The following is a 20,179-nucleotide window of genomic DNA, read 5'->3' as shown; positions in this document are numbered from 1 at the left end:
AGTGATGCGAGTTGACAAAATGGAAGATGCAAGGCAGCCATCTTGGATTTTGACGTGGCGACCCAATTTTAAATAGCATTCTTCCTTATGCCTAGATATACCCACACACCAGATTAGAAGTTGGTACTTCGCTTATTTTTCAAGATATTCCGCTCACAAGGTTCAGACATACATGGCGGCGGCCATCTTGGATTTTGACGTGGGTTGCACCCACACACAAAATTAGAATTCGGTCCTTCGCTTACGCACGCACGCACGCATGGACGGACGGATGCACTGACGGACGGACACACTGACAGAGGGGAAAACCATAGTCCCCCTTTCGCTCCGCGGTGCGACGGGGGACAACAAAGATAACCGTGCAAAGCCGTTGAACAAAATGCATCATTATTATTGCACAGGTAGTGGACAATAGAATGTAAACACCAACAGAATGTCACTTAGTAGGGTGTTGGGCTACCACATGCATCCAGGACGGCATGGATATGACATGCCATGGAGTCAACAAAGGGTGTGGAATTGTTCTGCAGGAATGTGACACCATTCTTCCACAAGGAAATCGTCCAATTCATGTCGGTTTGATGGAGGTGGAAACCACTGCCTTGGGCACCTCTCCAAACAATCCTATGAGATTGAGGTCTAGCAATTGGGAGGGCTAGTGAAGAAGGGTAACTTCATTCTCGTGCTTCTCAAACCACCTGGTTACAACACACGGCCTAAAGACTGCAGCAGCCATCCTAAAAGACACAAGTCCCAGCTGGGAAGAAATATTGCATCATTGGATGCAGATGATTGCTCAAGATGGCAATGTGGTGCGCTGCATTAACCCCGTATTCCAATTGAATGAGTGAACCCAGGCCATGCCAAGAAAAATTCCCCACCCCATTTTCCTGTTGGAACCAGGCACGCAGAGCCACAGAGCTACCTGAACTGTTGCCACACATGCACATGTCCATTCGCCGAAAACATGGTGAAGCACGACAGACCACAGCACATTCCTCCACTGCTCGGCAGTTCATTGCCTATGCTATTTGCACCAATGGACTCACAAGCAGGCGTTTCCAATCCACGAGTGATGAGGCAGTTTATGCATATCAACCTGATTATGGTATCCCACCCAGCAAAATTATCTTCTGACCGTTCGACGATACAGCATGCCAATGACAAACATTGAAATCTGCACGCAGTTTGTCCGCCATTGGTCTTACGTTTCGCCTCGCAGTCCGGATTAATGCCCGTGCATCACACTTGCTGAGCATGCGCTTCTACCCACTGTTGTCCTTCGATGATGACACCTTTTCTTCTTTTTCTCTGGCTGACATGACCTTCAAGACAGTTCCTAGTCATACATTAGCAATTTCTGCAGCCTTTGTTGCTGAAGCCCCTGCTAAACGTGCACCAAGAATTACAACTCGTTCAATGTCACTGAGGTAACCCCTTGCAAACATGATGGCTCTTAATACCAACTCAAGCTGCAACGCAACGCAACGCACCACACACAGACACAGAGAAAGACACACAGACACAGAGACAGACACAGACACAAAGACACAGAGCCAGGAAGAGATATGCACATTTCATGCACCGGTCATGTACATGTGGCAGCCCCATAATTTGCATATATGTTGTATGGCCCATGTACCCTGGTGTTTCCATTTTTTGTCCACTATCTGTATATGGGACAATCTGCACTAAGAAGAAAGAGCCGGACTAGATCTTTAATCCACCCACAACCAGGTACATGAGTGACGGGTGGGAAAGGTAAATACAGACTATCTGGAAGATTCTCACTGTCAGTACAGACATAAGGAGCCAATTCGCCTCTTCTGCAGCATTGAGTTTTCCTTGTATCACATTAGCAGCATCACCTGGGATGTAGCCTATGTTGAGTAGATTGTACATTTACAGTGTACACAGTAGCACAGATATACATTGACATTCCCATCAACAAACATGCCACAAATCACATAAAGCTCTGTTGATTTTGTTGTGTCTTTTGTTTGAGGAGGTGCATGCAGAGGATCAAAAATTAATATGATCGAATTTATCATTTGTAGAGTCAGCCGTGAAACTGGAACTATATTTTTGGAGGGAGGTGAGGGGGTTCAAAAGCATATTTGGAGCAACAACGGGATATATTTGGCAGCTTTCCTGGGAAGATCCATGTTGGCCAATCATGCACATGCTATCAATGTGTCCCCCTTTTCACTGTTGCAAACATAGTTTCCAAACCATCTGATGCTTACCACGCCTTCCACTTCCTCAGGAGTAATAACCACGCCAACCCCACAGCTCTGATTAAACTCGGCCTCATCGATTGGGTCCTCCGGATGAGTCTTCAAGTAGTCCAATGCAGCTGCACGCCAGTACACAGTAGGCCTTTCACATCTATACCATGTCATACACAATACTGCCAGTACAATAATCTATAAAAAGGGGATTCAATGAAATGTAAACAATAATCTTCTTGAACATATCAAATTAAGGCTCTGTCCAACGAAATATTGCATCATAAAGGACAATGGAATCTGGGGAGGAATGCCTGCAGATATAGCTTGAAGGTTTGAAAAAAAATGAATGTAAAAATAGACATGCGCGAGAACATCGTCGAGAATTTTTGGGATCCTCGAAAAACATTTTTATGCCTCCCCGACAAAGACGCTGGAGGCATTAGGTTTTCAGGTTGTCCGTCCTTCTGTCCATGATAGGTTTTCATTACAACGTAACTTATAAACGGCTGAAGCGATCCAAGTCAAACTTGTGTTACGGTCTGTGACCTTTATTTTCTTTTCTTCTTCTTCCTCCCCCCTCCCCCCCCCCCCCCCCCCCCCCTTTAGTGAGACCAAGTGGTTTGGTCCACAGGTATAAAGCCTATGATTGGCTGTGGGGCAGTGGAGGGGCCAGGAAGGTGATTCAGAGGAGAGAGTGGCCATTTTGGAAGAGGCCTCATGGCGGAGTGCCTTTCCATGTGCTTGTAGCGTTGTCAGCGGAAATCTCTCCACCTGAAGGTTGTGCCGGATCCACCCTTGCGGCCACCTCGGTACCTGAAGGTTGACGTGTGCCGGATCAACCCCTGCGGACACCTCGGTACCTGAAGGTTGACTTGTGCCGGATCAACCCTGCGGACAGCTCGGTACCTGAAGGTTGACTTGTGCCGGATCAACCCCTGCGGCCACCTCTGTACCTGACGGTTTGACTTGGATTAAACTCTTGCTACCGCGGGGCCTGCACTGGGGCCTACTGCTGGGCCTGCATTGGGGGCCTACTGCTGGGCCTGCATTGTGGCCTACTGCTGGGCCTGCATTGGGGCCTACTGCTGGGCCTGCATTGGGGCCTACTCTTATCCTCTCGTGCTGGCCTACTCTGGTTTTTCCCTCTCTTCTCCCTTCTTTGTTTTATGTGTAGGAATAGATTTCCTATTTTGAGTGTGATAAGGAATAGATTTTGTGTGTGATGAGTGATGACCCATAAATAAAGCCGGTGTGATGGAAGGCTTGGCTTGGTGTGCTTCAGGCCGAAACACTTGGTACACGTAGCTATAATGACATAACGATGAACTGATTAGATGTTGGGGTCATGAGGTCAAAGGTTAGATGTCATTTTACCGAAAGATCCTGGTACCACGATAACTTGTTAACCAGTGATGGGATTCTAAGCTTGGTATAAGTGTACATTATGATGCAAAGATGAACCGATTCGATTTCAGCATCACTAGGTCAAAAGGTCAAAGGTCAAAGTCTGTAATATGTTGATAACTGGAGAACGGCTGAAGTGAATGAATGAATGAATGAATGAATGAATGATCGTTTTAAGGGCATTTTCCCCGCTAGAGCGGGGGTTAGCCTTGCGGGCCCCATGACAATCATGGTTCCCTGTTTGAGGCAATGTTTTTATGGCCGGATGCCCTTCCTGACGCCAACCCTTGGTCACCTCTTACGATGCGCAGGGATACGGTGTACCTATTCTAAATCGGGGTGTACACCGTGATCATTCATCCCAGCAAGCTGGTACTCAATTTGCCGACCTCGGAAGGATGACAGGCTGAGTCAACCCCCCTGGCGTTAATTCAGCGATCGATTGGGATTCGAACCCAGGATCCTAGGATCCCAAGCCGGCACCCTAACCGCTAAGTCAACACCAGGCTGAAGTGATCTAATTGAAACTTGATACAGGTATGTATAATGATGTAAAGATTAACTGATTAGATTTTGGGAGCAAATGTCAAAGTCTGTAATAGGTCTATAACTTGAGAACGGCTGAAGCGATCCAATTCAAACTTGTTACAGGTATGTATAATGATGTAAAAATTAACTGATTAGAATTTGGGGCCAAGAGGTCAAAGGTCCTAATGCTGTGCAATCCAGTCACATATAAAGTCTCTGACAACACGTCCATAATGATCGGGATAGATAGGTTTTTAACTGACGAGCTTCCACGTACACAACTATGAAACGATACTTTCACCCACATCCGAGCAAAATTGGAAATTGAGAGTGATTCATCAACAAGAGACAAGAGTGATAAACCGCAAAGACCGGTTCACCAGGGTTTCTGTGTCGCAAGAAGCCACCTCAGACTCCAATGTCCTCTGCAATATTACATTTCACCTTAAAACAGGTAATACAGCTCTTTCATTATCTTTGCTGAGAAAATCATTAACAATTGAAATACTGCCACAATAGTTTCTTCCCATAAAACAAAGTATTAGATGTACCGGAAAGTAATGGCGCTTTTTCAAATCGGAATACACAGCTTAAAAAACGACATTACTTTCCGGCACACTTAATATAAGGAAAAAGATGTCTTTTGACATATTTTCAAATATTAGCAGCTGAAAAAAAAAAATTCAAACACCATCTTCTTGAAAATGGCAATTGTAAAAAAAACTCACTTTGCGGAAATAAACCCAAAGGTTTGGGCTATCATCTACGATAATATTAAAATTAAAATTCCTGGGAAAACCACATTTCCAAGCTGGCCTCCAAAGCCAGTCGCCGACTGAGCATCTTCCGTTGTGCGAAGTCTTTCCTTGGCATGTATGAGCTCCTCACCACATGCAAAGCTTTCATCCACAGCTTGATGGAGTACTGCTCTCCCCTCTGGGCTGGTGCTCCTGCCTCACACATACCTCAGCTTCACGCTGTAGAAACCAAGGCTTTTAGAATCATTGGTACATCCCGCTATGAAGCTGATTCTGAGGTCAATTCACTCTCTCACCGCAGGTAGGTTGGTGGTCTTTCTGTCTTCTACCAACTCCTCTCTGGTCTAGCACCCCCTGCTCTCTCTGTCTGTGCTGTATCCCCCAAATATTCTGCAGGATGCACAAGATCTGCCAGAAACCCTCTTCTGGTGAAACTACCAAAATTAAGACTCTCTCCTCACCTTCACTCTTTCATTCCTCTTTTTTCCCGCCTTTGTCGAACAAATTCCTACACTCTCTTCAATCCCACTCCTCCCTCCAGGTCTTCAAAACAGCTGTTCACCACCACATCTCATACGCATCTTCCCCCATCCAAAACCATGATCTTTTCTACCCCGTTAATCCACCCCAAATCCACCTTTTTCAAATTCCGTTTTCTTTCCTGAAAGTCCTTGTAGTGTCCATCTTGTTTATCCTGTGTTACCCGCCCCAGTCCTCTCCCTCCCACAAATCTCCTGATGTCCCTGCTCTCTTCTGTTGTTGTGCTTCCCTCTCTCTCCCCCTCTTGTCTTCCGCTCCCTTTATTATATGTTCTACGTGTTAGGTCTTACACGAGCCTCAACTTAGTATGCAAAAAATAAATAAATTTTATGATTTCACCAGTCTCAACTCATTTCAGTTTTGGAGCAGTAATATCACATTGTTCTGTCGAGATGAGCAGGCAGACAGTCCAGGAAAGGAGTATATACACAACAAGTACCTCCTAACTGAAATGGTGACCCTCGACTCCTGCAACACTAGCACTTGCTGCAAGGGTCCTGCACAACTGGAGGTGTCTGCCACACATCGACCCGATTTGCAGGTGCTTTGAATTTTTGAAAAAAAAATTGCTTGAAAATTTAATGGAGACCCATTACACGATTATTAACATCTACGTAATCATTACAAGATCATTAAGACAGAAATAAACTAATCTACACAATCATTACATTTGACAATTCAATGGTTCAAAAAGACAAGTTATACCTGCATTTTGCACAGAATGTGATAAGCTACCATTGAGTGACCACCACGTCAACAAACAACACAATGGGTCACTCAAAGAAGTAAATTTTAAAAAAAGTCATTGGTAAATATAAAGGACAAGAGAGTACAACAGGTACTCTCTTGTCCTTTAAAACCCTCTTGTAAAAAACCTACCCTCTAAAACATACCCATGCACCCCACGAGCACAACAGGCAGTTTTAAACTCATTCCATTCAGTGGTTCAGGTGTGCATATAAATCAAACACAAACAGTAAAATATTTAGGATGATAATTCCCCCAACTCTATGTCAATAGATTTCATGCAGACAATTGGTGTACAGTACATGCCATGGAATACCCCCTTACACCAGGAGCGGCGCTATACAAAACACCTCCACATAGAGAACTTGTGTCTCTCACCTGCGGCCCTCCACCCAACACTTCTCCTGAACATGGGGAACTACAACATCTCTTTTTTTGCCTAAAACCGAGTGCACACCAAGTGCAACCACCAGTTTTCAACTCATTCCGTCCAGCAATTTAAAAGGCAAATAAGTCAAAACACAAATAAACAAGAAGATGGAGTAGCCTACTGCTCTGTTCACCACCACATCTGTTCACCACCACATGCAAAGCACGATACTTGCAAACTTCACTCCCCCCCCCCCCCCCCCTCCCCCAAGCCCACAAAAAAGGTTGCCATTGATTCATCGAATTGTCCATTTCATCAAGATTAAAATTGACGATCTTGATCAAAGCTCAGGTCAATAGGATGAAAAGTAACTATTTTTCTGATGAAAATTGACGATTTTAGAAGTTTGACCTTGAGTTGACCTTTGAATAGTTGGTTTACCAATTCAATGAGGCACTATGCAAATGCTGTTAAATTTTAAAGTCAATCGGATGATAATTTTTCATACAATTGATGATTTTGGAGGTTTGACCTTGTTGACCTTTGACATTTTGACCTCAAAAATAGTTGGTTTCCCAATTCAGTGACTCAATCTACAAATGCTGTTCAATTTTCAAGTCAATCGGATGAAAAACGGCGATATTAGAAATTCGACTTCCAGATGACCTCAGACTTCTAAATCAATAGGCTTCTCAATTGTGACGACCTCTACAACTTGGTGAAGTTTAATGACGATCGGTTTAGAATTGTGACCTGTAGGCGACTGACATACAGACAGACAGAATAACAAATGCAACCGACCAATATACTCGAAAGATCTTCGATTTTGCAAGTAACAAGCACTTCTCAAATTATATATTAAGTCACTTTAACCACCCTAAGATTTTGACTAATCTATTAACTATAACGGCACTCGGTAGAGAGCATACCTCGGCCAGGCTGAACAGTTTACATGTTGTATCCCACCAACAGGCTGGACCTGTATCCGGACCTGAACCACAATCTAATTGGCTCGTTCTTGTCACCTACGAAACTCATCTGCCAAGTTTTGTCATAATCCGTCCACATAAATAAATCGTTTTTGGCCTTATCTTTCAATGGTGAAAATAGCCTGGTGTTGGCTTAGCGGTTAGGGTGCAGGCTTGGGATCCTAGGATCCTGAGTTCGAATCCCGGTCGATCGCTGAATTAACGCCAGGGGGGTTGACTCAGCCTGTCATCCTTCCGAGGTCGGCAAATTGAGTACCAGCTTGCTGGGATGAATGATCACGGTGTGTACCCCGATTTAGAATAGGTACACCGTATTCCTGCGCATCGTAAGAGCTGGCGTCAGGAAGGGTTGGCGTCAAGAACATGTTGGCGTAAGAGCCAAGGGTTGGCGTCAGGAAGGGCATCCGGCCATAAAAAAAAAAACATTGCCTCAAACAGGGAACCATGATTGTCATGGGGCCCGCAAGGCCAACCCCCGCTCTAGCGGGGAAAATGGCCTTTAAAACGATCATTCATTCATTCATTCATTTCATTCTTTCAATGGTGAAGAATGTCTTTAAAAATTTGAAAATTCTCATATCCGGATCTGGATTCAGATCTTCACCAAAGTCAAATTAATTCGTCCTTGTCACACATGCAACCTGTCCATAAAGTTTCATACCAATCCATCCATAACTTCTTAAAATGTCCTGCGCACAGACAAACAAACAGACAAACACGGGTGAATACAAAACCTCCGTCCACAGTAAAAGCGTGCATCTTCTCAAGTTTCCACTAAAGACCTGCTAGTTGCTGTTCATTGGTGAGGTCCCGTGCGGCGATACGACGACAGAGGAAGGGAAGGCGTTTGGTGTCCTTGAGACGACACGCAGCTCCATAAAGCAAGGTGCCTATGGTCTTGTCTATACCATCTGTCTTTACCATCCTTGCCTACACACACAGGAGCACAAGGATACAATGGGAGACGACAATAAGTGACCAAATAAATTATAGAGTAAAAAGATAGAGTAAACATTGAGGACATTTGACGAGCATTTGTATACACAGAATAATTGTGTATAAATTTCATGGGTGTTGTATGGCACCATTTATTGTTTGATTTCCATAAAATTATAGCAGATGGAAAATGTTATGTTTTGCATATTAAAGGACAAATTTTCAGAAACGAGAAACACCCGCTTTTTCCGGGAGCAGCTTGGAAGTGGAGGTTATGGTAATGGAGGAGGTGGGGCAAATATATTTTGTGCCATCTCTAATCGGTGTCGGTAAACCACTTGCACCGGACCATGTGGCCAAACGAAATTAGCAAATAGTCTTCCCCTCCCTTCATGGGGGACAGGGAGGATTTTATTTGGACCCATGACCTGACCCCAGGTAACACCAGCAAAAGTTGATGGAGATTGGCCCAGCTGTTTTTATTTATTTATTATTTTTCAGACATAGACACACACACCTTATTAGGTTATTTATCCAAAATAAACTCAAAGTGGATCCCGGTGTCCGGCCGTACGTACGTACATCTATCCGGTAACATTTGAGCAAAACATCTCACAAACTACCTGACAGATATGGACCAAATTTGGTACAATGCATCAGGACAGAAAGTTCTAATGGTGTTTTGCTCATCATCTGAATGCACCCCCTATACCGGGAATGGGGGTTTCCCCCACATTGGTATTTCATTCAAAAATATTCTCAGAAACCGCCAGACTGATCAAGACCAAACTCGCCACAGGGCATCGGGACCATGCCTAAACTTTTAAGTAATGCTCCTCATGGTCATATCTCCACGGAAAGGGGATCATGGGCACCCTCACATAATCCCTCATTTTCACCAAAACATCTTCTTCACAACTACATGAGCGATACAAACCAAATTTGGTACAATACATCAGGACAGTAAGGTCTCATGGGGTTGTGCTCCCCATCCGGATCTGCCCATTTAATGGATGTGAGAGAGAGGTTTTGCCCCAATTATTGGTATTTCATTCAAAATCTTCTCAGAAACCGACAACTGAATCCAGACCAAACTGGCCATGAGGCATCTTGACCACGCCCTAACCTCAAGTTGTTCTCCCCATGGCTGTACCTCCCCTGGAAAAGGGTCACGGGTTCACTTCCCCATATCCCTCATATTCACTAAAGCATATGTTCCTCACAAACTACACCACCGATATGGACCAAAATTGGTACGATAAATGAGAACATTAAGGTCTCATGGCGTTGTGTTCCCCATCCGGATCCGCCACCTATAAGAGGCTGAAAAGGCAGGTTTTGCCTCAAATTCAGATGTTATGTGGTTTGCCATTGCCTTCCCATCAATATTTACGGCAGGAATTTGGAATTTGGCCATGATGCCAGCAATAGCTCACTTTGCGATCTTTGCGGCGGACACCCTGGGATTTAACGCCCACCAACTAATGCCGGCAGATGGGGCGCACAATTTCACATCCGTCTGGGAGACGGCACACACCTTGGTTCCTTGCTCTGCCTGTGAAACACCAGTGACTGTTTATACCTGAACCAAGATTCAAACCTGGGCTAAACGGTCCAGACACGTGTGCATATCTCGAGGCTATCCTGCCAGAGATAGAAGATTATAGATCATTCAATGAAAGGTTTGGGCCCAATATCCAGCTCTGGGTTGCTCATCTAATTGCCAGTATGGTCAACATGCTAAAACAAGGGGGTTTGTCGTCTCTGCAGGTACAGTACCACGATATATACAGTAACTTTTTATGCCTCCGCCCCCGAAGGTGGCCGGAGGTATTGTGTTTTCAGGTTGTCCGTCCGTCCGTCCGTTCGTACGGGCTAAACCTCGTTTTTCTCACCAACCACATGTCCGATTGAGACGAAACTTTCAGGGTAGGAGTGACACCCATGCAGAATGTTTTTATGATCATTGTGACGTCACAGGTCACGTGGTATGGCAGCCATCTTGGATTAAATGCAAATAATTAAAATTTTCTTTCTCGGAAACCGCTGAATGGAAAAATTTTAAACTTGGCACGTTGTCAAGTCCTCCCAATGGGGAACAAAAGCATGATAATGATGACATCATAGGTGAAGTGGTATACCAGCCAAAAATATTTAAATCGAATTCCTTATCCTAAAAATCGGAAATTGCATGCACATGATGTACAACACATTTGTATTGAAATATTAAATTTATGACATCATAGGTCACATGGTTCGCCAGCTATATTGGATTTAACCAAAAACCCTAAAAAAGCATCTTCTCCCAAACCACCAAATCGATTGAATCGAAACTTTACGTATGTCATTGACTAAGCATGGCGATTAAAAGATGATCATGAAAGCATCATTGGTCACATGGTGTGGCAGCCATATAAGATTGAAGGAAAATATTAAATAATTGTATATCTGAAACCGCTTACCCTATCAATGGGAAATTTTACAAATATCATCCAACACCATTGTTGCATATAGTTTGAAAATGATGATGTCATAGGTCATGTGGTTTGGCAGCCATCTTGGAGAGAAAAACGAACCTTATCTGATCAACACAAAACTTCACAAATGTGTTCGATCCCCTACCCATACAAATGCAGAGTGTACATTTTTTAAGGTCATATGTCACATGGTGTGGCAGCCATATTAGCTTGAAAGCCGAAAATTTAAAAAAAATCCCTTCTCCGAAACTGTTTCACCGATACGATCAATGTGAAACCTGTCATGGCTGGTGAAAATGTGACACTTGAGAACAGCTGAAGGGATTTAAATCAAAATAGTTTATTTTTAGGACAGTGAACGAGGGCATCAACCCATTGTGGGACTATGTGGAGGCATACTGGCGACACAGCCGCATTGCTCTAGTTTAATATGCGGCTGTATGTTTATCTAAGTAATAAGAAGTGTGTGTGTGTGTGTGTGTGTGTGTGTGTGTGTGTGTGTGTGTGTGTGTGTGTGTGTGTGTGTGTGTGTGTGTGTGTGTGTGTGTGTGTGTCCTGTGTGGAAAAAAAAATGAAAAATGAAAATAATAAGTGGAAAAAAAAGTGTGAAAAAAATGAAAAGATAAAAGAAAGAATAATAAAGGATAAGATTAAGAATAAGAGAAATAAGAATTGAAAACCATCAGAGATGGAATTGTGAGAAACAAAAACAAACAAAAAAAAAGGTGTGTGTGTGTGTGTGTGTGTGTGTGTGTGTGTGTGTGTGTGTGTGTGTGTGTGTGTGTGTGTGTGTGTGTGTGTGTGTGTGTGTGTGTGTGTGTGTGTGTGTGTGTGTGTGTGCGTGTGTCAGTGTGTGTTTGCGCTGGTGTTACTCCTGCTCAAAACACAAGCAAACACAATTTTCAGTCTTGGCCAACAACGTCAGCACAGCTTCGGATAACTTCAGCATTACCATTACGTTTAGTTTATTGAAGCACTTCAATTCCGTATTAATAATATTATTAAACAAACTGCTGCGGAAGTGATTAAGGATCGAGAACTTTGACAGCAGAAGGGAAGATAGCGATCGATCGTGAGATTTCCTTCGCTAAGGATATAATTATAAAATTAAATAGCGCATTCGTATTTAGACTTTTAAAAATCGCCTCACAGTTCAAAACACACATGGCTTGACAACATCCGGCCCAAAACCACCAACAGGACGCCAATCCGGCGTCTCCTCACCTCAGCAATAGCCCGCTTGATATTGGCGGCGAGAGTTTCGTTTTTGAGCGTTTCAAGTGCTTTTTGCTCGGTCAAGCCGATACTGCACAGCAATGACACCTCCCCAGGAACAGCCATCTTCACAGAGACAGACTTCCGCTGTCCGCAAGTAAAAATCGTCAATTATACTGATCACATTCTCCCAATCAAGTTTCTTGGATTACAAAAGACTTGTGTACAGCAAACAGCACGGCATACTTAGATTAATTTGAAAGACAATCGGCGAAATAAATGCTGGTAATGGCAGAGGAAAAAGAATACTGCTGCGGATGGTGTCGTCATGGCCGACCCGCATTGCTCAAACACGTTTCTTTCATTAAGTGGCCCTCCACTGAACAGTTAGAGTAATGTTGGACTGAACTGCTGGAGTGGAGTGGACTGAACTCTCTTGGACTAGTCACTGTACCTGGAAATTATAGTTGACATATGACATCACGAGCATAACCTCGCCACGATTAAAGCATTTAAATTGAATCAGATGTGCCAATGACAATAAATGCGATTGTTGCTCCCAGCTTGCCGGCTTGATGACAGCCTCACAGAAGACACCATTTGCATTTTTGCCGTCTTCATCCCAACCCCGTTTAGAATCCCGTGCGGCGGAGCAGGCACGAGCAACTTGCGAGTACTACTACTAGTAGACTTAAATTCCTGGTAAAAAGTGCAATATTCCATAAACGTTTTAATCCCATGGCTATGGGAACACATGGCACCTGATAGAAACATAATATGATATGACTAGTGGGGTACCCGTGGGGATCCCCCGGGCATGGAGTGTGTAACATTTGCACATCTTGATTTAGATGCTGCACATTCAGTTTTACAAAATGGTTACTATGGCGATTTATCAGATCCACAAATGATGTAATCTGCAGAATTTATTTACTTATGATATGGGAAATACAGTTTGTAATGTGTAATTACACAGGGGAGAGGGGGAGATGTTCACACACAGGGGAGAGGATCACACACAGGGGAGATGATCACACACAGGGGAGAGGGGGTGATGATCACACACAGGGGAGAGGATCACACACAGGGGAGAGGATCTCACACAGGGGAGAGGGGGAGATGATCACACACAGGGGAGAGGATCACACACAGGGGAGAGGGGGAGAGGATCACACACAGGGGAGAGGGGGAGATGATCACACACAGGGGAGATGATCACACACAGGGGAGAGGATCACACACAGGGGAGAGGGGGAGATGATCACACACAGGGGAGAGGATCACACACAAGGGAGAGGATCACACACAGGGGAGAGGATCACACGCAGGGGAGGATCACAAAAAGGGGAGCGGGGGAGATGATCACACACAGGGGAGATGATCACACACAGGGGAGAGGATCACACACAGGGGAGAGGATCACACAAAGGGGAGAGGGGGAGAGGATCACACACAGGGGAGAGGATCACACAAAGGGGAGAGGGGGAGAGGATCACACACAGGGGAGAGGATCTCACACAGGGGAGAGGGGGAGATGATCACACACAGGGGAGAGGATCACACACAGGGGAGAGGGGGAGATGATCACACACAGGGGAGAGGATCACACACAGGGGAGAGGATCACACACAGGGGAGAGGATCACACACAGGGGAGAGGATCACACAAAGGGGAGAGGGGGAGATGATCACACACAGGGGAGATGATCACACACAGCGGAGAGGATCACACACAGGGTAGAGGAGGAGATGATCATGCACAGGGGAGAGGATCACACACAGGGGAGATGATCACACAGAGGGGAGAGGGGGAGATGATCACACACAGTGGAGATGATCACAAACAGGGGAGAGGATCACACACAGGGGAGAGGAGGAGATGATCATGCACAGGTGAGAGAGGAAGATGCTCATGCACAGGGGAGAGGGGGAGATGATCACACACAGGGGAGAGGGGGAGATGATCACACACAGGGGAGAGGGGGAGATGATCACACACAGGGGAGAGAGGGAGAAGATCACGCACAGGGGATAGGGGGAGAGGATCACGCACAGGGGAGAGGGGGAGATGATCACGCACAGGGGAGAGGGGGAGATGATCACGCACAAGGGAGAGGGGGAGAGGATCACGCACAGGGGAGAGGGGGAGAGGATCACGCACAGGGGAGAGGGGGAGATGATTACGCACAGGGGAGAGGGGGAGAGGATCACACACAGGGGAGAGGGGGAGATGATCATGCACAGGGGAGAGGGGGAGATGATCATGCACAGGGGAGAGGGGGAGATGATCACGCACAGGGGAGAGGGGGAGATGATCACACACAGGGGAGAGGGGGGGATGATCACGCACAGGGGATAGGGGGAGATGATCACACACAGGGGAGAGGGGGAGATGATCACACACAGGGGAGAGGGGGAGATGATCACACACAGGGGAGAGGAGGAGATGATCACACACAGGGGAGAGGATCACGCACAGGGGTGAGGGAGAGATGATCACGCACAGGGGAGATGATCACACACAGGGGAGATGATCATATACAGGGGAGAGGATCACACACAGGGGAGAGGGGAAGATGATCACACACAGGGGAGATGATCACGCACAGAGGAGATGATCACACACGGGAGATGATCACAAACAGGGGAGAGGATCACACACAGGGAAGAGCATCACACACAGGGAAGAGCATCATACACAGGGGAGAGGATCACACACAGGGGAGAGGATCACTCATCGGGGAGATGATCACACACATGGGAGATTATCACACACAGGGGAGATGGTCACACACAGGGGAGAGGGGGAGATGATCACACACAGAGGAGAGGGGGAGATGATCACACACAGGGGAGGGGATCACATACAGGGGAGATGATCACACACAGGGGAGAAGATCACACACAGGGGAGAGGATCACACACAGGGGAGAGGATCACAAACAGGGGAGAGGATCACACACAGGGGAGAGGATCACACACAGGGGAGAGGATCACACACAGGGGAGAGGATCACACATAGGAGAGAGGATCACACACAGGGGAGAGGATCACACACAGGGGAGAGGATCACACACAGGGGAGAGGATCACACACAGGGGAGAGGATCACACACAGGGGAGAGGATCACACACAGGGGAGATGATCACACACAGGGGAGATGGTCACACACAGGGGAGAGGAGGAGATGATCACACACAGAGGAGAGGGGGAGATGATCACACATAGGGGAGAGGATCACACACAGGGGAGAGGGGGAGATGATCACACATAGGGGAGAGGAGATGGTCACACACAGGGGAGAGGAGGAGATGATCACACACAGAGGAGAGGGGGAGATAATCACACATAGGGGAGAGGATCACACACAGGGAAGAGGGGGAGATGATCACACATAGGGGAGAGGATAACACACAGGGGAGAGGATCACACACAGGGGATAGGGGGAGATGATCACACACAGGGGAGAGGATCACACACAGGGGAGAGGATCACACACAGGGGAGAGGGGGAGATGATCACACAGGGGAGATGATCACACACAGGGGAGAGGATCACACACAGGGGAGAGGATCACACACAGGGGAGAGGATCACACACAGGGGAGAGGGGGAGATGATCACGCACAGGTGAGAGGGGAAGATGATCACGCACAGGGGAGAGGGGGAGTTGATCACGCACAGGGGATAGGGGGAGATGATCACACACAGGGGATAGCGGGAGATGATCACACACAGGGGAGAGGGGGAGATGATCACACACAGGGCAGAGGGGGAGATGATCACACACATGGGAGAGGAGGAGATGATCACACAGGGGAGAGGATCACGCACAGGGGAGATGATCACACACAGGGGAGATGGTCATATACAGGGGAGAGGATCACACACAGGGGAGAGGGGAAGATGATCACACACAGGGGTGATGATCACGCACAGGGGAGATGATCACACACAGGGGAGATGATCACAAACAGGGGAGAGGATCACACACAGGTAAGAGGATCACACACAGGGGAGAGGATCACACACAGGGGAGAGGATCACACACAGGGGAGAGGATCACTCATCGGGGAGAGGATCACACACAGGGGAGAGGATCATACACAGGGGAGAGGATCACTCATCGGGGAGATGATCACACACATAGGAGATTATCACATACAGGGGAGATGGTCACACACAGGGGAGAGGGGGAGATGATCACACACAGGGGAGAGGATCACACACAGGGGAGAGATCACACACAGGGGAGAGGATCACTCACAGTGTAGAGGGGGATAGGATCACGACATTCATTGGCAGTCCCATTCTCTTCCCTCATTCTTTTATTCATTTTGGATAATGGCAGTTGCAAACGCAATGTATAAGTTACCATGAGTAAGTGGCAACACATAAGTGATGCTCTGCCCCTCTCCCCACATGCAGAGTTCCAAAGAATTACAACTTTTTATTGGGGCTATGTCTAAAGAATGAAACATTTTCTTGTGACCACTATATAAAGAATACAGCTCAAATGGAAACGTACCTGGAAAAAGTATTTTGGGTGGTGTATACGAACATTACATTACAGCCTTCTGTCCGGTGAACACCAAAATTACTCTTTTCGTTGCAGCATACAAAAGGCCATTTTCTTTTCAATTAAATATTTCAAATAAACTTCTTTAAAGTGTATGTGTACATATAACTTTAAAAATAGGAACTAAAACATATATCTCGGCGATTTCCCCTGTGTTTATTTATTTGTTTATTTCACATATGTGAATTACATGTCCATGCACATGTGAAATACAGTTTATTAATTTATCTTGTACTTGCACACACTTCACCCTTGAAAACTCGCGCAAAAAACAAAAGTTTTTTGAATTAGAGACCACGTCCTCTGAAACCGTACCAGTGCTCTGCTGTTTGAGCTACCTGGGCGACCCTGGCTGAGCATGCAATTTTCCCACACATATGATTGCCACTCTCTTTCCGTCAATGCTTCTGAGTTCTGGGATACTCGCTGCCAACCATAGGAGCACCAACAGCCTGAACACAAGAGAGTATTGGTAGAGCACTGGTATGGTTTTCCAGAGGACCTGGGTTCGATTCCTGGTCTGGGAATGTAACTATCCCACATATATAAACCACACTGTTTTGAATTTTTGGTAGGGCTTATATAGATCCAGGTAGATCTGCATAGGTAGGTGCTTCGACTGTCTTGCTAGGGAATCTCGATGTAATAATTTCTGTGCAGCCCGGAGGAGATAAGTTGGATATGTGTCCCTGCCACTAGGGGGCGCGCATGTTAAATAGTTGTAGGGTTTATGCTCATTCCACTGTACGTCGTTCCCTCTGTGATCAAACCTGTGTCCCGTAGGGCAATGCACTAATAGACAGTAGTTAGGCCCATTAGCACCACACTAATTAAATTCCCGCTCCGCCACAATGACTTACGGAAGAACAGACAGGAAGCGACCACGCACTACAGCGGCATGGCAAGCAAACATCGCGCAGACAGGCAATGGACATGCCCAGAGGGGCAGCAATTGGTCAGGGCAGGGGGCGAGTAGTAGGCGGGTCGCCAATTGGCAGAGTAGGGAAGGTGAAGGACGTCACACTGATTGGCCACCACCCGATGACGTAACACCAAAGGCGTGAAGCGCTCGGCCAATCAGAGAGCAGGGCACGAAAGACGAGCACGAAGCGACGCGCTGATTGGCGGAGAAGCGCCGGTGACGTGAGGAGGGCGCGAAGGGTGAGCAAGAAGCGACGCGCTGATTGGAAGGAAAGCGCCATTGACGTCAGACCAGGTCTGATAAAAGTGAGCGGAGACGGACATTCCCTCTTCTCTCTTCTCTCTTCACCCCTTCGCCTCTGCCTATTTTTGCCTCTGCCGTTTTATTCACTTCTTCTCCTGTTGCCCTTTGCGCATTCCTCTGTCGTCGAGTCTCTCATCTTGGTTTCGGACAAGTGAGTGACTCTGCGTGGACGGGGCCAGGCACGGCCGGAGGGACGAGCTGCACGCGACCGTTTGAGTCGCGGGAAGGCCTGTGGACGCCAGCGGAAGGGACCGGGGCGAGCGGGTGGCTCGGTTGGCCTGGCAGAGCACGAGCAAGGACACGTCAGGGCCTAGTCCGCGCCAACACCGGAGCCTGACCAGCCGGACAATCCCTGATGACCCCTGACACACGAACCACAAAGAAAAGGCGCACCACACAGAACACAACGATTGCTTTATTTATCCTCCCATCTGTCCTGTAGTTGAAGTCTGTGTGGGAGCGCTCCATTAGAGGGGTTTAGTTTTTACCGTCGCGTTCGTTGTTCTCGGGGTCCGGCAATAAAGCCATGTTTATTTTTCTACCTAAAATCTGTCGTTTTTGTGAGTTACTTTTCGCAGGTTGAAGACTGCGCACGGACCGTCAGGTAAATCCCGCTTCTTCTTCTTCTTTTCTTTCTTCCTCCCGCGCATATAGAGTGACGTCCGTCATTGATCGTCGCCTCAGTAAAGCTTGATTGCCATTCGTGATTTCCCTGGTCTTAACCGAGGGGGAGTCGCGTGACAATACATACTTTGTAGACGTACTCACATTCTAATTGTACATACTTTATAGACGTACTCACATTCTAATTGTACATACTTTATAGATGTACTCACATTCTAATTGAACATACTTTATAGACGTGCTCACATTCTAATTGTACATACTTTGTAGACGTACTCACATTCTAATTGTACATGCTTTATAGATGTACTCACATTTTAATTGTACATACTTTGTAGACGTACTCAGTTGAAAAAAAGATAACGTGTATGATTGTCTCCCACTATGTGGTGTTTGTGGCCTACGTTAGCACATTCTGTGTCGACAAACAGACAAACAGACTCAAATGCTATACCCTCCTCTGGTGAGGATAATAACCACATTATTGAGGCAAGTAAATGAGGCAGCCAACTCCCGCATGTTTTTCTGCAGCTTCTGTTCACAAACACCATTGCGGCTCAGCTGGTGGGTCGTCGACAATCGCCAAACGCAGTTTAACACCAACGTTGATATTTCCCTGATTTAAAAAAAATCAAACATCCATCATATTAAAATCAATGGACACTGAGTAGTATCCCACAATTCATTGCGCTACACACGTCAGAACGTCATAAGGACGGGAGGCCTTTGCGATGGAGGTTAGAATGTGGAGACAGAAAAAATGTTTGCACTTTGCAGTGTATATTTACACTTTGCAGTGTTGTACTCGACTAGCAAAGTACCTCTCCTTACGGACAAATTAATTACCACACATTTATATGGTCGATGGCGTATCCTATTTCGACTCGCAATTCCGGCTTCCACCAGGTGGCGCTATACAATAGCCATTTGCATAGAGGTTTAACCCTCCCCAGCTGCTCCCTGAACCCCCAGCACCATTATTTTTTTAACCCCATAAAACCTTCCCATGCACCCCTCCGAGTGCGACCACCACTTTTCAACTCATTCCATCCAGTGGCACAGTGCACAGCCTCGCACGGACTTATTTTGTATGATTTTATATATCGTACGTATTTTATAGACGTACTCATGTTTTAATTGTGTCGTACATACTTTATAGACATACATTCTAATTGTACATACCTTATAGGTGGACAAGATGGCTATGGAAACAAAACTCTTGGAGGGGTGGAGGGTGACTTTACGGGTGTAGAAAAGATCATTACTTTGGATGGGGAATGACTTGGTGGTGGAACAGCTGTCTTGAAGATCTGGAGGGAAGAATTATTTTCGAGTGTGGAAGGTGGTTCCAGAGCTGTGTAAAAAGAGAAATAAATGAGTGGAGGTGAGCAGTGGTTCTGGATTTAGGCAATTTCACGAGGAGGGGGTTGCTGGTGGACCGCGTGCATCCTGCAGATACCTGGGGGGACAAAGCATGGAGAGGGTAGAAGGTGCAGAACCAGAAAGGAGTTGGAAGAAGATAGAAAGTCCACCAACCAGTCTGTGATGGTGAAGTGAT

General features: G+C 46.3%; 1 protein-coding gene across 2 annotated transcripts in view; it reads right to left on the bottom strand.

The window, feature by feature from the left end:
- Positions 1-12,342, bottom strand: part of QARS1 (glutaminyl-tRNA synthetase 1) — a 90,297-nt gene extending 77,955 nt beyond the window's left edge. The window contains exons 1-3 of one of the 2 annotated variants that reach the window (XM_068131319.2): positions 12,205-12,342; positions 8,350-8,497; positions 2,247-2,356 (exon numbers count right to left, since the gene is read on the bottom strand). In XM_068131319.2, coding sequence (XP_067987420.1) covers positions 2,247-2,356; positions 8,350-8,497; positions 12,205-12,321 — 375 coding nt within the window. In that variant the 5' untranslated portion in view covers positions 12,322-12,342. The remainder of the gene's footprint in view (positions 1-2,246; positions 2,357-8,349; positions 8,498-12,204) is intronic. The other variant, XM_068131320.2, reaches the window with a different exon arrangement.
- Positions 12,343-20,179: the final 7,837 nt, after the last annotated feature.

The sequence above is a fragment of the Myxine glutinosa genome, chromosome 11 (genome assembly GCF_964187855.1).
Source record: "Myxine glutinosa chromosome 11, kmMyxGlut1.1, whole genome shotgun sequence".
Classification (NCBI taxonomy): domain Eukaryota; kingdom Metazoa; phylum Chordata; class Myxini; order Myxiniformes; family Myxinidae; genus Myxine; species Myxine glutinosa.
This window is presented reverse-complemented; position numbering and strand designations above follow the sequence as displayed.